Source organism: Scardinius erythrophthalmus, assembly GCF_964197995.2.
Source record: "Scardinius erythrophthalmus genome assembly, chromosome: 10".
NCBI lineage: Eukaryota > Metazoa > Chordata > Actinopteri > Cypriniformes > Leuciscidae > Scardinius > Scardinius erythrophthalmus.
Genome location: NC_138230.1, coordinates 8743436 through 8762122, shown reverse-complemented (window position 1 = coordinate 8762122; position 18687 = coordinate 8743436). Strand labels below are relative to the sequence as shown.

The 18687-nt window shown below is 41.9% G+C and overlaps 1 protein-coding gene across 1 annotated transcript; it reads left to right on the top strand.

The window, feature by feature from the left end:
- Positions 1 to 2262: 2262 nt before the first annotated feature.
- Positions 2263 to 16100, top strand: LOC308697514 (E3 ubiquitin-protein ligase TRIM39-like; the record flags this gene model as incomplete). Its single annotated transcript, XM_081376822.1, has 6 exons — positions 2263 to 2814; positions 2929 to 3024; positions 14286 to 14519; positions 14611 to 14749; positions 15040 to 15066; positions 15222 to 16100. The coding sequence occupies 6 exons, from the start codon at positions 2263 to 2265 to the stop codon at positions 15767 to 15769; spliced, it is 1596 nt and encodes a 531-aa protein (XP_081232948.1). The 3' UTR covers positions 15770 to 16100.
- Positions 16101 to 18687: the final 2587 nt, after the last annotated feature.

The window sequence follows — 18687 nt, the reverse complement described above, 5'->3', positions numbered from 1 at the left end:
TAGCAAGATATTTTATTTTATATTATACACTTTTAAAGGTATGTTTTTCAACTTTAGTTTAATTATTTTTGTGGACATGAATGGTATGGACATACTTTTCAACTCTCTAAAATAATAAGATGATTTTATTTTTATCTAAAACTATTGGTTTTGGTAAGCTTTTCATTTTATATTCTTTTAACGAACAGAATATTTTTCAACCTTAGTTAAATTGCTTTAGATTATACACTTTTAAAAAGAACTTTGGCATGATATTATATAATTTATATACATTATATAAAGGATAGAATATAAAGAGCAGTATGTTTTATGTAAGACGATTTTATTTTGTATCTAAAGCTAAAATAATTGGTTTTAGTAGCTTTTTATTTTATATACTTTTATTCATCTAAAGCTAAAATAATTGGATCAATGTATATTTTATTTTAAAGGATGTGAAGTTTTTGTGTGACATACGCTTCTCACTTTCACTGCGGAGGGAGGGAGCGCCTGTGACACATAACCACACACGCACACACACATATGACACAAAACTTGTTGTCTGTCACACACACACACACACACACACACACACACACACACACACACACACACACACACACACACACACACACACACACACACACACACACACACACACACACACACACACACACACACACACACACACACACATACATCCATATAACATGACACCGGCTGTTTGAAGTCGTCAAAACTATCCGCCTAAACTTCCGTCAAAACAACATCTGTTTTATTTGATTCCGTCAAAACTATCCTTCAAAACGTTCTCGGTTACTAACGTAACCTCGGTTCTCTCTAGAAGAGGGAACGAGTACTGCGTTTGAACAAACGCTGCGGGAAAAGTCTCTTTTCACGAAATACTGAAGCAAAATTATCCTTAATTTTCATATTTGTAAAACGCATTGCAGCAGTGCACAGCCATGGCGAGACGGCTCGCTCACTCATTGGCTGTTCTGCGGCAACTGCATGAGCCTATCGAGCGAGGGCTGATGCAACATCAGACCAATGAGAGCGCTTCGCGCGCTCCTCGTCACATCCCGCCGAAACGGGTGTGGCCATCCCCTATAAAAGGAGCTCGAGTAGGCTGATTCAACTGGTTTTCATCGCCGAAGCGAACCAGAGCGAACCGCGCGCACGGCAGGGAACGCAGTACTCGTTCCCTCTTCTAGAGAGAACCGAGGTTACGTTAGTAACCGAGTACGTTCTCTTACGAGAGTTCTCTCGTACTGCGTTTGAACAAACGCTCGCGGAACCACTTGTAAGACGCCGTGCGTGCTGGGATGAGAAAACACCGACCACTGGAAGCTAGTCCAGGTATACAGTGCATAATCACCGGTAGACTCGGAGAGTCTGGAGGGGGGGGGGGGGGGACAACCACCCCCAGATAGCTGCGTCCTAAGACGCGGTATGACATCACATAGGCAGGGGAAGGCCTGGCTAATGTGGGAAATGTGGGTCTTACGCAAATTTGCCCAGATATATGCGCCCTTAGGCGCGAAACAGCGCCACATAGGCAGGGGAACAAAAAACCCCACCCTCAAATACTTCTGGCCAGTGATTGGCTGGAACACTGTTTGTTGTGTTTCATGGTGCGGGTGAGCCCAGTTTGTTTTTGTTGCTGTTTGTGGAGCCTGTGGTGTCTACAGAGACCGCGTTTTCTTACAGTGTGTTCAGGGGACAGGCAGCTAGCGGATAGTGAGGAGATGTTTGCTGTATGTAACAAAAAATTTTTTGGCCTAAAAAACGCGTGACATCACTTAGAGCACCTTTAATGAAACATGTAAGCTACGAGATGGTGAATATGTTCCCTGTGATCAGAAGCGGTTCTACTGTCAACTAGCCATAGCCTATAAACTTCCACATTTTTTTTTATAGGCTACAAAACGTGAAAAATGCAACAGCATTTCTGTGAAACTTTAGATTCACTGTTTTGTCAATGAATTGTGGGCGCCCGCTAAAGTTGTACTGATTCCATTTTGTTTTCCCAGGAAAAGTAATACCATCAGCATCATGTTCTGCAGACCCATAAAGCTCCTGTGAACGTGCCGCTGTCTCGCGATCTCATCTCAGACTCAAGACAGAATCATCAGTGAATTCCTTTCATTTGAAAGGCAGAGCCAGAATCTCATTCTTCTTCTGGGATTTTGACTCCTGATAATAAATTACCACCACAAACTGGACTGGAGTGTCCAGAGTTCTGGACTGTGTGTTTTATATATATATATATATATATAAAATATGTCTTCCTCCAGCGGTCCACTGACTGAGGAGCTTCAGTGCTCTATATGTCTGGACGTGTTCACTGATCCAGTCAGCACTCCATGTGGACACAACTTCTGCAAGACCTGTCTGAATAAGTGCTGGGACAACAGCCAGACCTGCAACTGTCCATATTGTCAAGAAACATTCAAGCACAGACCTGATCTCAAGATTAACACCACACTCCGAGAAGTTGTAGATCACTATAAAAAGGAAAGTCCTGAGAAAAAAGCTGAAGTTCTGTGTGACGTCTGTGAGGAAAGAAAGCTGAAAGCCCTGAAGTCGTGTCTGGTGTGTCAGATTTCTTACTGTGAAACTCACCTGGAGCCTCATTTGAGAATGGCAGGTTTAAAGAAACACAAACTGATGAATCCTGTGAGTAATCTGGAGGACTATATATGTCAGAAACATGAGAGACCTCTGGAGCTGTTCTGTAGAGATGATCAGACATGTGTGTGTCTGATGTGTGCTTTGAAAGACCACAAGAACCACAACACTGTTTCTTTAGAAGAGGAGAGTGAAGAGAAGAAGGTAAAAGTTACTGACAAACTGATTTTAAATGGCTCTTATCATGAGGAATCACATGTTCTTTAATATAAATGAATCAGTTATGAAAACATATTGTGTGTTGTTCTCTGTCTATAGACTCAACTGATGAAGACACAGAAAGACACACAGCAGATGATCCAGGACAGAATCAAGAAGATTCAAGACGTCAAACACTCAGCAGAAGTCAGAAAAGTAAGTTTACAATAATTCAATTAATTTTAATATCTATCATTGTTTATTGAATTGCTGTATAAAAGCAATTTCACACACACAGTCACACTGCTGGTCTGAATATCGACACGTCTGTGATTCCCTGATCACTTAAAGGTCCCATTCCATGGATTATTTTATTATTTAATAATGTTTCCAGGGGTGCCCTTATAATGTTAGTATGTTTTTTAGATCAAAATTTTTTATAATTTAGAAATAAAATGCATATTTCCTAGCCTGATTTCATTCCCTGGTTTGAACACTCTGTTTGAAGGGGCGTGTCTGCTGTGAGACTTCAGTGTAAACGCCCTCTGCTGTGATTGGCTGACATGCTTGCATATGAAATATCTAGCATTACATGTGGAACTATCTGGAAAACTTTTACTATTACAGCTATTATACGTTTTTACTATTACAGCTATCTGGATTAACGAATCGTGAGAAGTTTAAGTATTTAGATCTATTTCCATCACGTAAAAGGTTGCAGTGATGAGCACTGAGCAGATGACAGTCTGTTGATCGCATGAAAGATCTTATCATTGCAACGCAGTTTCTGCACTCACTAATGATTTCACCAATGCAAACATGAGGCATATAAATACAGTTAGAGCTTCGTTGTGCAGTGTAACAGCGTCATTGATTTCATAACGAGTTTTGGCAAGTGTCCAGATAAACTCGCGCTGTGTGATTGACAGCTTGGGCGATTGGAAAGGGATTGTTCTTTGATCGCTTTCTGTATATTAATCACAGTTTAAGTAAGATTATTTTCATCCTACTAAGAGAAACGAACGATGTGAAGAGTGATCGCTACTTCCATATTAAATCACTACTTACTGCTTGCTGGAATATAGTTGAAATTGCCCCCTTCGTCAGTATGAAACGCTGAGAGAAGTCTGCTTGATATTATTCCAGGTTAGAAAAACAGTCCGTGGTGAAATGGACAGAGCAAACTAACAACTTCGAATTAAACTTTTGCGGTATCCGATTATAGATAAACATCAACCACGTGTCCACGTCTGTTGACATTTCGCCATCAATACGTCTGTGTTCCTGTGGGCGGAGGTTACCGTTCTAGTGACATCATTAATAAAGGAAGTAGAGGGGTGTAGTCCAATCCAGCCGTTTTTTGTAGTCAACTTCTGTTAAATAAAATATCTCGCTTGGCATTGAACTTTGAGCTTTCTAATTTTACAGATATTATTTATACTCTAACAACAACAACTAAAGTTAAACAACTAATCACTAACTAAAGTTGGAAACATGGGATCACATAGAACGGGACCTTTAATAAAGTAATAACACATCTCTCCTCAACAACACGCATGATTTGAGGAATCATTCAGTGCAAATGTGGCAAATGAGGGATTTTGAAAACTGGCTAAAAACACTGAAGTATGAGAAATAATAATAATAAATTTTATTTAAAGGCACCTTTCATGGCACTCAAGGACACCTTACAAAATTCATAAAAAAAGACATTAAACAATCAAACCAGTACAGCAACAAACATTAAATCACATTAAAAGCCTGCCTAAACAGATGCGTTTTAAGACAAGATTTAAAAACTGAGAGACTAGAACTGTTGCGATCTACTACAGGAAGAGCGTTCCATAAATGTGGAGCAGCATAGCCAAAAGCTCGTGAACCCATAGAAGTTGTCCAAGTGTGTGGCAGAACAAGTGTAAGTGCAGAAGCAGATCTTAGAGTGCGGGAAGGAGTGTATATGAAGAAGATCTTGAAGATATGAAGGAGTCAAATTGTTAAGTGCTTTGTAAGTTAAAAGTACAATTTTAAAATTCACACTGAATTTAACTGGGAGCCAATGCAACTTCTGTAAAACAGGAGAAATGTGTTCAAAAGTGGAAGTTTTGGTAATGACTTGAGCTTCAATGACTTTGTACTGACTGTAATTTATGAAGAGATTTGGAAGGAAGCCCATAAAACAAAGCATTACAATAGTCGATTCTTGATGTTACAAGAGCATGCACAAGCTTAGCAGTACTCTTGAGTGAAAGGACAGGACGCAGACGATTTATATTGCGAATATGGAAGAATGCAGAACGGGCAGAGCCGATCCTGACCTCCCTGGGGCCCTAAGCAAAAAAAAAAAAATTTAAGGGGCCCTCCTACCTGACCAAGACTAAAGAAACAATAAGTAAAATTTACTTTTTTTTATTTCACATGCATATTTTTTAAGTTAATTTCACATATGGCATTAAGTATACGTTACTTAACTAGGTAAAAGTATTTTAACTTGGCTAGTAAAAGGTTGGGTAGTAGGCTATACATTTAGTTGAAATTTCCTTTGCATTACATTTCACTCAAACAATATAATATTAAATTATACCACACATTTATGGTATGTGCTTTACTTGGGAAATCCATGTACTTTATACTACAGATATTTTGCGAGACACCATATAAACACGTCAGGTGTTAAGCATAATGTGAATGCAGAGACCTCAATACTTGTAGACAATACACAATGCCAATAACATTTGATAGAAAATGAACTCCAAATGTCACAAAATGGCAAGTTACTAATCCTGACAACAAAAGCAATGGTAAAACTGTATATACAGCTGGAAAACAGTGAAGAATTAACCTTGTTAATTAATCAGCAGTGCATGATTGGAACCCCAATATCAGAATTTGTATTTTATTACGTAGATATTTACGCTTTTGTTTACTTTCTGAGTAATAATATTATAAAGGTAATATAATAAAGGTAATTCCTGATATCAGAAATAGACAGTGTTACTAGTAAAATATTAAGTATTCACACTTCAAATAGAACAAATTGAATTCTTGAAATCACATATGCATCCTGTGCTGTGAATGAATAAAACTAGCTAAAATTGCCACAGCATGTCACTGTTTTAAATGATAACAGCAATACTTAATACTTGAAGGTTATTATTTACTGAGGGATGTGCATCCATATTGACCAGTATGTTCAGTCAATCAACATCTTAATTGCAATATAGACTATAAAGCCAATACATTGTTTTCCATCTGGCATTATTGCAGAGTTGTAACTTAACCTTGACTTGGAGAGTAGATGATCATTGTCTTGTTTTTAAAAGTATGTTTGAGGATTGTCATCCCGCTATGGATGTTTATTTTGGAAAGTGCGCGTTTCATTTCGTGCACGCGCATATGAACGCACGTTAACACGCGACGCTGTTATCTTTTCCCAGCTGCAGTTTATAAACAAGCAAACTCAGTCTACCTGATTGCTGTTCCCACAATTCACTCGCATAGTGTTTTTTTTCCTCTTTCTTCGTGACCAGAAGGATAGTTCCGCTTCATTTTCTCATTTCTCAACGATGTTGTCAACTTTGAATGACGCGCTTTGACACGAGGGGGAGGCGGGGCCTTGAATAATTTGCGGGGCCCTACGCAGCTTGCGTAGTGTGCGTATAGGGCGGATCGGCTCTGAGAACGGGTAACTCTATTTATGAGAGATTCAAAAGACAGAGTTGTGTCAAGAATGACACCCAAACTTTTGACATGATTTGATAGAGGAACAGAACAGTTATCTATTTCCACAGAAGAAATATTCAACTTACTTATTGTATTTTTTGAACCAACAAGAAGGATTTCTGTTTTACTGCTGTTCAATTTTAGAAAATTACTTGAAAACCAATTTTTTAATTCACTTAAGCACTCACCAACAGCAGAAGAGGGAAACTTTGAAGAAGGTTTAGAAGACAGGTAAAGTTGGGTTTCGTCGGCATAACAATGAAAATTAATATCATATTTCCTAAAAATGCTGCCAATAGGTAAAAGATAAATAATAAACAGAAGAGGTCCTAAAACAGAGCCCTGGTAGGCCGCTGTACGTGAGCTGTATTGTTCAGTTTCGTTCCGACAAACGGGGCACTACTTTTTCTTTTGCTCAATATATTCAACGTTAATAAAAGGTATCCAAGTTAAAAGTTTTCCACGCATTATACTGCAGTTAATGAGAAAAGTGTAATTTATTGGCACACTATATTGACTGCGTATTGAGACATATAAAACTGTTGAGCTAGATTTTCAACCAATCAGCATCGAAAAAATGTAAGTACCTCAGAGCCGTAATTAAGCCAATATATAACTACGCACATGTAAACATGGAGGAGGACGTAAGCAAGGCATCTTCATCTGATAGCGGCGATCAAGCTCGATTAACACCCGTAAAGTGTATTCTTCATGTCGGAAAAGATGGTGGTATAGGTCCGCAGCCCTTTACTGAAGTCCCATGAGAAAAAATCAAGCAATGTGCGAAGGATTGTCTCAAAACGTCGGACACTGACTATTACGGAGCTAACGTTAGCTATTGGTAATAAACATGTTGCCCTCCTAAATAAACATGTTGTGTGTGTCAAGATCATTTGAAGATTGTCATTGTAATGCTGGATTAAATCATCAAGATCCCCTGAATGGTCTTTGTAGGGAAGTGTGGACAAACATTCCCCAAGAATTAGGGATCTACCGATATGGATTTTTTTTAATGCCGAATCGATGCCGATACAGATGTCGATACAGATACAGAACATTTATTGAACTTGAAAATGGAACATTTATTGAACTTGAAAAAAAAACAATATTTGACACATTAAAAAAAAGTTCAGTGCTGAAAATACTGAAAGGTGGGGCAAACCTTCTTTCCTTTGACTCCACCCATTCAAAGAACATAGACATGGATGGGGGGAGGGGGGGGATAGTATGACCATTTGATTGACGCACTTGCTGTCCAATGATTCTAGGTGGTCTTGGAAATGATTGGCTGGTGTTTTTCGAGTCCTGCCCATTCCACAGATGAATAAATTGCTTACTTTTTATTTCAGTGCTTCTAACACAGTGGCTGTAAGTGGGTTAGGAATAGGATTTCAAGTGATTTTGAAAAAATGACCAAAAAAAAGAATTACATACCCCACCTTGAAAATAAATATGTAAGCATAATTCAAATTCTGAAAATAAATTTTAAAGAATAAATTCTGAAAATAAATATTTAAGCATAAATAAAATAATTACACTATTGCAGACAGTAGCAAAAAGCAAGCAGCATAAAAAATTGCAACTGTACTATACTTAATTTTAGTGCACTTAATCTCTTGTAGAGCAAATGGATTTCCTAAGAAGATAAGGAAAATGTAAACGGCAATACTGAACAAAAAACAAAAGAATTGTGCGTAATATGTGCATTGCCCCACTTCTTTACCCAACACACCCCTCACTGAAAGTTCTTAATACTCCCAATTTAGGAGCTGCAGGTTATAATGGAGGAAACAGAGACGCTCTGCATTTTCTCCCGTCAGCCTATTCCTCTTCTCATATATCTGGCTGACCTCGCTGAATACCCTCTCATACCCCTTTTCCACCAACAAGAACCGGGTGCTGGTTCAGAGCCAGAGCCAAAGCTGGTTCAGAGTTGGTTCGACTGACGAGCTTACTAAGAACCGGTTTGCCTTTCCACCGGCTAGAGAGCCACAACAGAGCCAGATCTTACGTCACTGTATATGTCTCATGTTGCCCAGCAACCGTTAGTGCTATAGCGCCAAACACGCCAGGCTTGTTCGAGATGCACCGACTTCTCGCAGATCGATCGCCGCATGACATCAAAGCACTGCGATAGCGATCTAAAAGCACAAGGAGTCGTATGCTCTCCAAACACTCCCGCAGCTCCGATCGATCCTCGCCGCTCCGATGCATCTCGAACAAGCCATCAACAATAACGGACGTTGCAATACTATGGATGCTCATGGGTTTGCAAAAATACATCGGAATCCAACGCGTTCGTGCTGCTCGCCGTAACTTACATAGACGGATATTATAATCGAGCAGCTATTAGCTCAACTAGCTGCTATTTAAAAATGGTGGTCACAAGTTTCTATTCGTCTTGTTGGTCACGGTAACCCCGCCCCCAGCCCCTGACGCAAGCGGTTCTTTCTTGGCTCCGTTCTAGACCCTGCAATGATTTGGCGCTACTTAAAAATCAGTTTTACTGGTTCGGAGCTGGTGCTTTGGCGGTGGAAAAACAAAGAACCGATTTGAAACTAGGCTCTGGCTCTGAACCAGCACCAGCTCTGCCTTGGTGGAAAAGGGGTATCACTGGGAACAGAGGAGGGGGGTGGACTGAGAAATTTTCTGGCGAGTGGTGCGAGAAGGTGCAAGCGGGATGCATTTTGTTCCAGCATGCAAGTGGTTGGCCTGTCTGTCTGTCGATCAATGGCTCCCGTAGGTATTGATCCAGCTGCTGAGTGAAAAGCTGCTCCTCCTCATCATCTGTCTCCTCAGAGGTTGGTCCGTGTGCCCTGAGAAGGTTGGCATACATCTGTTCAAGCATGTCAGACAGACTAGCGTCTTCCTCCTCTTCTTCCTCCACCCTTATCCGTTTTGGATCCGGGCCTTGATCTTCTGAGGAAGCCCTTATCCGTTTCTTAGCCTCAGACAGAGTGGCATGCTCATCCTTTATCCAGTCTTTTGCAGTGCTCAGTGTGCCTAGTGCCAAGGCATGACCCCTGTAGCAAGGATCTAGCAGTGTTGCGAGGACTAATCATTTGGTCTTGTCTGCGTTTTCGAACCTTGCCTTTAAACTGTCCAGTATAGTGTCACGGAGTGTTTTGATGCCCCTTGCTTTTGCACCCTCAACTTCAAGTAGCATTTTTAGGACTGTGATGCTGGGAATTATGCACGATATTGATGAGTCTGATCTGCTCATTTCCAGTGTTACCTGTTCAAGCGGGCTCAGTGTGTCAATCAAATTGCCCACAAGAGTCCACTGATCTGCTGTTAGGATTGGTATCTTTCCATGTTCCCCTGCATACAGTAAGTGCCCGTTTCTGCTCCAGCATGCTCTCCAACATGTGAAGAGTGGAGTTCCAGCGTGTTGGCACCGACTGGATTATTCTAGGGGAGGTCAAGTTCTTTTTGAATGTCCTTCAAACGCTGTTTTGCCAGTAGGCCTATAGAATGGTAAAAATGGGTAGCAGAGGACTTTAATTTTGCAACAATGTCCATCACTGCTCGCTGGCTGTTGATCCCGTCATTTACCACCAGCTGAAGTGTGTGAGCACTGCAGCTGAGATCGGGTACTTCGGTGGGCCTCATCCCTTTAATCATATTGGCTCCACTATCGCAAAGCACAAGCACGACTCTTTCTGTGTCGATGTCCCAATGCCTCAGCAGACTGAGGAACACCTCGCTGATATATTCACCTGTGTGAGAGCCATGCATGGCTTTGACATTGAGGACAATTTGTTTCCTTTCCCAGTCACTGTCAATGAAATGACAGGTCAGGCTCATTAGGGATTCTGTGTCACCAGACCAACAATCCGTTGTAAATGCCAAATAGGGGCCTGCATTTTCTAATGTGACCAGCTCCTTGATTTTGTTTTCTACTTTTGTGTGAACATCTTCAAAGAGGTCAGTGCGATAGAACTTTTCTGTTTTGATGGTGTATCTGGGCTCCAGCAATGCCACCAACCTTTTAAAACCAACACAAGAGACAACTGTAAATGGATGATTGTCTGTGGCAATCATCTCAACTATGGCTAGATTAACTTTTTTGGACCTGGTGTCGGAATTACCCCATTTCCTTTGGGCATCGAACATCTGCACAAGATTAGGCTGTGTTGAACTTGCTGCAGAAGTAGAAGCTGCTGCTCGATCATCCTTTTCTTTTTGTGCTTCATTAAAGGCCTCAAGGTGGTGACGTTTCAAGAGGCTCCACATATTGGAAGTATTTTTCGTCTTTGCCTTTTCAGCTCCCATGCTCACCAATATATTGCAGATGTTGCAGCGAGCCCTACCTGGAGTAGGCTGCGTAAAATGCTGCACATTGGATTTGTTGCCATTTCAACACCAGTGTTCGTATCAGCTGCCGTATGCATATGGATAGCCTCAAACTTAGCTATTTGCAGCTCCCTAAATACAATAAGCAGTTTTATAGATGAGGCATTCGCGTTTTCCATTTGGACCCACAAACTTGCTTAGCTATAGTTGCAAGCACATATAGAGCAACATGTTTCTACATGAGCAACAAAGTGTATGGCAATATTTCAGCTAAGTCAAACAGTTAAGAGATGCTTTTAAAGTTTAAAACTTACCGTCGTCTTGAAGCGGCTTCCACCTCTCTGCTAGTGTGGGAGGGGCAGTGCATGGGCTGAAAGTGAACTGCAGCGTCTCCAGCAACACAGAGCTGCCTGTGGACGCCTGTCTGTAAATAATGCCGGGAAAAAACTATCGGCGAATGCAGCAGCTGCGTATCGGCCGATACACGTAAAACCCGCAAATATCATCCTGATATATCGGTCGATCACTAACAAGAATTGAGGGATCAATGTTCTTAATATTACAAAATGTGATTGTACGACTCAAATTAGGCTTAAACACAGATAAAGAGACATTGAAAGACACCAGCAAGTGGTCTGACAGTGATAAGTCAGAAGTAGTGCAATTTCCAGGAATCACACCTGAACAGCAGATCAAATCAAGAGTATGACCTTTTGAATGAGTTGGGACATTGATAAATTGCTGTAGTCCAAAACTATCTAGGCATGATAAAAACTCTAGAACATGAATTTTCTGTATTATCCACATGGACATTAAAATCACCAACCATAACCACGTTTGGAGACAATGAACAAAGAGAAGTTAAAAATGTTGGAATTTCCTGTTGGAATACAGAATTGGCCTTCAGAGGCCTGTATACAATAGCTATGATAGTTGGTACAAATCCATTGATTTGCAAAGCAACAGATTCAAAGGAAGAATAATCAGTTTAAGGAAGAGTTGTAACTTTCCATTTTTCCTTAAATAGTACTGCAAGCCCTGGCCAACAGTGCGTGGTTTACAGATAAAAGCATATCCAGGAGAACAGAATGGTTCAAATGGTAAAAGTCATTACTTTTTTGCCAAGTCTCAGTAAGACAAAGAAAGTCGAACTTACGATCAAGCAGTAGATCATTCACGAAAGGACCTTTATCAGAGATTGATCGAATATTCCATAGTCCAAATGAAAGATCGTTCTTACCGTTGATAGAGGTTATCGTCTTAGTTGGCTTGACTAAGACACTGTGATCAATAGTCCGAACATGTTTCCTTCGAGGATGAGGGTTCGTAGACCAAATGGAAGGAATTCCACTTGGAGAGACAACCTTAAAACTCAGGCGAGATACACGATGAACATATTTACGGCGTGGTGTAAAAGCTATATCCTGATGTAGGTTTAAAGCAGACAGAGGCTCGCCGTAGTGCACACGTAGCTGCAACAATTCCGCTGCCGAGTAGTGAGAGAGCAGATACACAGGATGGAAGATTGAGCAAAGGACAATCCACACAATTGAAATCCAGAAAGTCAGTTTGACGATCATCATTGCCGCAGCTGAAGGAGGATATAAGAAAAGTCTGGCAGCCTCGAACCAAATTGACAGGTGAGCAGGAATCCAGCAATCCAGGCAACAGTCTCAGGTAGCAGTAAAATCTCAGTGAATCTCGGTGATTCCAAAATCGTGCACAAACTTACAAAAATTGTATGCAGTCCAGGCAGTTGAATAAAACAGTGAACTAAAAGCTAGAAACGTTAGTCTAAAAGCTAGAAACGTTAAAAACATTCAATCATTCAAAGTTCCTCAGAGCAGCGGCTGCTAATAGCGCCAGCGTCCGCTCCGTGTTATGTTCTTTTTGTACACATCAGTAATAACAGTGACTACGTTTACATGCAGCCAATATCCGGGTTATGGTCGGGTTAGGGTCACTATTTGGGTTTCTGAAACATTCGGAATAACCCGTTTACATGCGTGAGCAGAGAGAGTTACTCCACATGGAATTTGTAATCAGTTGGCAATATCCCGATGTAAACGGCGACGCACGGTTAGCGACTGGACGTACGGACAACCTTAAGACGCAATATGCGTAATTTCCGATTCTTCTTCATGTATCCAAAGACAACAACAACAGCAGCAGCACGCGGATAATGAATAGTTCGATACAGATAGCGATCGCGTTTGTTTGCGCTTTCCTCCTTTTTCCAAAAGTGTGTTGCTGTGCTGTGTCTCGCCATGTTTACCTCTACTTCTTGTTTACTTCCGGTATACAGCACGTGGGTTTTTGTATGCACCGTCTCTACTCAAAAGACCAAGATTCCTTGCGAACTGAACATGCGCAGAACACAAATCAATGTTCCTTTTGATGGGGATATGCCGATACGTGTTTACATGACCAAATATTCGGGTTAGAAGAGGGGTACCCCAGGTATAATATCCGGGGTTTTAAAAACCGGGATATGAGCATATCCGGGTTTTTGCCGGTGTTTACATGGCCGTGCGCGACCGGGTTATTGCTAATATCCCGGTTTTGAACGGGTTATTGGCTGCATGTAAACGTAGTCACTGATGCTTCTCTTAAAGGTGTTGTATGTAGGTTTTCTACTAAAGTGAATCCTTTTTTTATTGCCTATGTGTGAAGGGGTTGGGATCTCACATTAAAATGATCCACTTTGCGGGTTTTGCCATTACCTCTGAAAGCAAGTATTCTTATTTTTATGTGAAGGTGCCGGGTCGGATTTACCGCGAAATCCAGTGACGTGACCTGCACGCGTGCTCCCGAGCCTCTCGCCTCGTCTAGCCTACTGACTTTGCACTCAGCGACGACACTGCAACTTATGACATGGACTTATGCAACTTATGACATGTCTAACACCAAGAAACGACCTGCTCCCAGCACAACACAGACTCCAACACAAACTCCACATATTGATACAAAAAAAAAAAAAATTCTGCTGAAGCTCGTATTAAAGGCCAGACGTGAATCGCATGAACTTCGGGTGAAAAAACACGGATCAACATCAGCAGGGGATTTGAATCATGAGGAAACCTTATCTACAAACCTAGAATGTACATTTCCTGAAGAAAATATGAAGTGGTGCTTGCAGTGGAAAAATTTGGCACGGTTGATAGGGTTCCATACTTATCATGGTACGAGCATGGAGCATTAGTTCAACGTCGAGCTGATAAAAGTAGTCTATATTGTGACGTTGCAGTGGGAGTTTCCAGCATGTTGTGGCATGCTTTCTCCGGTGTGTTGCGTCTCAGTCTGAAGGCACACGATACACAGTGCTCGCTCATAAATTTGAGCACGCGCTTGTAAACTTATTGGTTGCAATCTGAAACATCACCGCTAGAGGCTGCTGAAATCTACATACAGCTCCTTTAACAAATGCCACTAATAATGTGTTGATTGTCCTGGTTGAGCAGAGAAACACAGAGAAGGAGAAAGCAGCCCGTGTGGAGCTCTTCACTGATCTCATCCGCTCCATTGAGAGATGTCAGACTGAACTGCTGGAGATGATGGAGGAGCAGCAGAAAGCAGCAGAGAAACAGGAGGAAGAGCTCATTGAAGAGCTGGAGCAGGAGATCACTGAGCTAAAGATGAGAAACACTGAGCTGGAGCAGCTCTCACACACTGAAGATCACCTCCACCTCCTACAGGTCAGTCAACATCTCTCTGATCAATGATAATGCAGTATATGACACCATAACACTCCCCATGCTGAAGGATTTCTCCTCTCTCCTGCTGTAGATTTACTCATCCCTGTGCAGCTCTAGAAACACCAGGAACTGGTCTGAGATCAGTGTGAAGACTGATGAGAGTCTGGAGACTCTGAGGAGAGCTCTGACTAAACTACAGGAGTCTCTACAGGAGAAACTCACGCAAACTGGTACAGCAATATTAAACACACCGTACAGATACATATATTTATCATCTTTTAATATCAGTAATTAGGCATATCTAAAATACACGTTTTATAAAATGTTCACAATTATCACAAAGATGTTGTAAAAAGGAGGAATATTTCGAGCTCAAACACAATAGGAGTTCAGGGATTCTCTAAATATCAGCAGAGAAACATTGATCAGATAAAACATGATGTTGTACACAATTCTTTAAATATAACCTTAAATCTTGTCTATAATTCTGATGGTATTTTATTGTCATGTGTCTCTACAGTTCTGAAGAGGACACAGCAGTATGCAGGTACAGTGTGCTGTCTGCACTACACTAGATTACATTCAGATACTCACAGCTTCATCACTGACCGACAGTATGATTAAACACTGATTACATATTACAAACATCATCACTAAATAAATGTATTATGAATTTGTGATTTATATTCTCTGTTTTCTCAGTGGATGTGACTCTGGATCCTGATACAGCTAATCCATATCTCATCCTGTCTGATGATGTAAAACAAGTGAGACATGGAGACATTAGACAGAAACTCCCAGACAAACCAGAGAGATTTGATAGAGGTGTATGTGTCCTGGGAAAGGAGGGATTCTCCTCAGGGAGATTTTATTTTGAGGTGCAGGTGAAGGGAAAGACTAAATGGGCTTTAGGAGTGGTCAGAGAATCCATTAACAGGAAGGGAGCGATCACATCGAGTCCCAGTAATGGATACTGGACTGTGGCTCTGATGAATGGGAATGAATATTGGGCCTGTGCTGAGCCCACTGTCACTCTGTGTGTGAGAGTGAAGCCGCAGCGGGTCGGTGTGTTTGTGGATTATGAGGAGGGTCTGCTCTCCTTTTATGATGTGGAGTCCAGCTCTCATCTCTACTCTTTCACTGATCAGTCTTTCACTGGGAAACTCTTTCCATATTTGAGCCCATCCTTAAACTATGGAGGTAAAAACTCAACTCCACTGATCATCACTCCTGTCAATTACAATACATGAATTTTCTGCCGTAATATGAAATACACAATGAAATGAAAAATTACAAATATAAACATGTTTTGCTATATTTTCATAATTTGTTTTTCATTGTTAAAAGCTATAAATGCAAATTATATTGTGAAAATATAATGCTTGTTTAACAATTTTATTTTCAATTTTTCATAATTATTCATGCCATTGTTTTCTCCCATCTCAACCTGACAAAGTGAAAGTGTCTGTATTTTTGTTTTTATATACATCAAAATAAACCAAACTGTATTTTTGTTTTTATATACATCAAAATAAACCAAACTGTATTTTTGTTTTTATATACATCAAAATAAACCAAACTATAAAATTGATAAAGTATATCAAAGCTGTTTCTACCATTTCAGTTACAAAATGATCTTTGATAATACTGTGGTAAATCAGATGTTAATTCCTATCTATCTATCTATCTATCTATCTATCTATCTATCTATCTATCTATCTATCTATCTATCTATCTATCTATCTATCTATCTATCTATCTATATCACTGTATGATTATTACCATATTCATACACAACACTATGGATCTTCAAAACACCATGATATTATGACCATGGTAAAAACAAAAAATTAAAGATGACATTGTAGGTCTATTACCAAGTTGTTTAGCCATAAGAATAGAATAGAATAATAGACACATTTCAACAAACATCAGATTAATTTAAATGCTCATTTTTATTGATTTACAGAAAACATCTTCTGATGCACAACCTTGGACACATCATCAGTGTTGTTCCCAGGAGTCACTGGGTGTTTCGGGTCTTACAACAGACACCCTCGTCCAGGCGACCCGACCGAGGCTATTCAGACCCAGGCCTGTGTCCAAGTGGCATTCCACTGCCCCCACTGCTCTCCCCTCTTTAACCAGAGCCATCTGGATGCTTTTTCTGCTGCCTCCACGTTGTTGCCTATGGCTCTTCTTCGGTTAGCACCTGTTATGCCCAGCGTCCCGTAGGCCTTGCTGAGTAACTGGCAAATCCCCCACTGCCCACCTCTACTGGCATACACCTGGTCCTCCATCCATTCCTCTGACAATCCTCCACCAGTTCTTGGTATTTCTCCCTCTTTCTCTCTTGAGCTTCCTCCATCCTCTCCTCGCAGGGCACTGTCAGCTCCAACAAGATCAGGTGTTTTGTGGCCTCCAAGACCAAGATGATGTCAGGTCTCAATTTGGACTGGGTGATGTGTGTTAGAATTTTCAGCTGCCTTTTTAGGTCGACTGTCATCACCCAGTCTCGGGCCGTGGAGAGCAAACCTACAGAGCAGTTTTTCAATGTTTTCTCTGGCCTTTGTCCTTCCTTGATGAAATGAATAACCTTGGCTTTAGTTTGGGTGAATCGGCTGTCCTTGATCCCCTTGCTGATCGCCTCAGCGATGGAGGCATGACCAGGTCCTCAAATCCATCGATACCGACCCTCACCCAGCGCCTTGGAGCAGCTGCTCAGGATGTCCTCTAATGTCCCCGGAACAAAGAGGGCATGCAGGTGTTTCTATTTTGCCCCATGTTTACAGGTCGGATGGACTTGGGAGAACGTCATAGACCCCCTGAATCAAGAACTTCCACCTCTCCACTTCCAGATTTCCTTCCAGGTGACACTCCGCTCCATCGCCTGCTCCCACTTCATCCAAGCGCCTTGCTGCATGGCCACTGCTCTGCTGGTTCGCTCTTCCTCGACTGAAGCTCGCACCTCCTCCTGTACCAGCCTCTGCCTCTCCTTTCCGCTGGCAGAGTCAGATCGGGTCGCTGCTAGACTCCCAAGTCCGGCTCTGCCTTGCTCCACTGTTCCAAGGATGGCCTTGTGCTTCAGCCGCGTCTCTGCCTGCTGTACTGCCTCGGCTGCCCTCCACTTCCTCCCTGTCCTCAGAACAATCCCTGCGCCGGACACTTTGGCATCTCTGGATCCAGAGTACTGCAGATGTTCCCTTGTCCGTGCAACAACAAACTCCTCCCTGACTGAGCTAAAAGGGAGCCTGAGCTTGTTGGTGTTCCCATATAGCCCAATATTACTTCGGCTACGCGGCAAGCCCAGCCATCTGCGTAGATAGCTTCTCACCTTTTGCTCAAAACCTTCCACCACTGTCATGGGGACCTCATAGATAAGCAGAGGCCAGATGATTCTTGGGAGGATTCCATGCTGGTATACCCAGGCCTTGAATCTTCCAGGGAGCCCAGACTTATCTACTGTTCTCAACCATCCCTCCAGGTCAGCACCGGTTGACTTAATGGAGTCTCTGTCATTCAGGCTGCAGTTGAAGACCTTCCCAAGGCTCTTCACTGGTCTCTCAGTGACTGACGGGATCTGGTGTTCTCCCAGCATGAAACAGAATCTGTCTGCAACCTTCCCCTTCTTTAGGACCAGAGACCTGGACTTTGCAGGTTTGAAGCTCATGCGTGCCCATGACATGAGTCTCTCCAACCCCTGGAGGATCCACCTGGCTCCTGGTACTGCCGTTGTTGTCACTGTAAGGTCATCCATGAATGCTCTTATGGGAGGTTGCCTTACTCCAGCCTTGCTGAGGGGGCCTCTGCACTCTGTTTCAGCTGCCTTGACCAGCATGCTCATGGCCAGCGCAAAGAGGGTCACTGAGATGGTACAGCCAGTGATTATCCCCACCTCCAGCTGGTGCCAGTCAGACGTTAGCTGGCCAGTGGAGACTCTCAAGCTGAACTTGCTGTAATTGTCCAGGATGAGATCTTTCACCTTCTGCGGTACATGGTGCATCTCCAGTGCAACCTCCACCAGCTTGTGGGGTATTGAGCCATAGGCATTGGTGAGGTCCAGCCAAAGTACAGCCAGGTCCCCTCTGCCTTCTCTTGCTTCCCTGATGAGCTGGGTTACCACGCCCGTGTGTTCCAGACATCCAGGAATTCCTGGTATTCCTCCCTT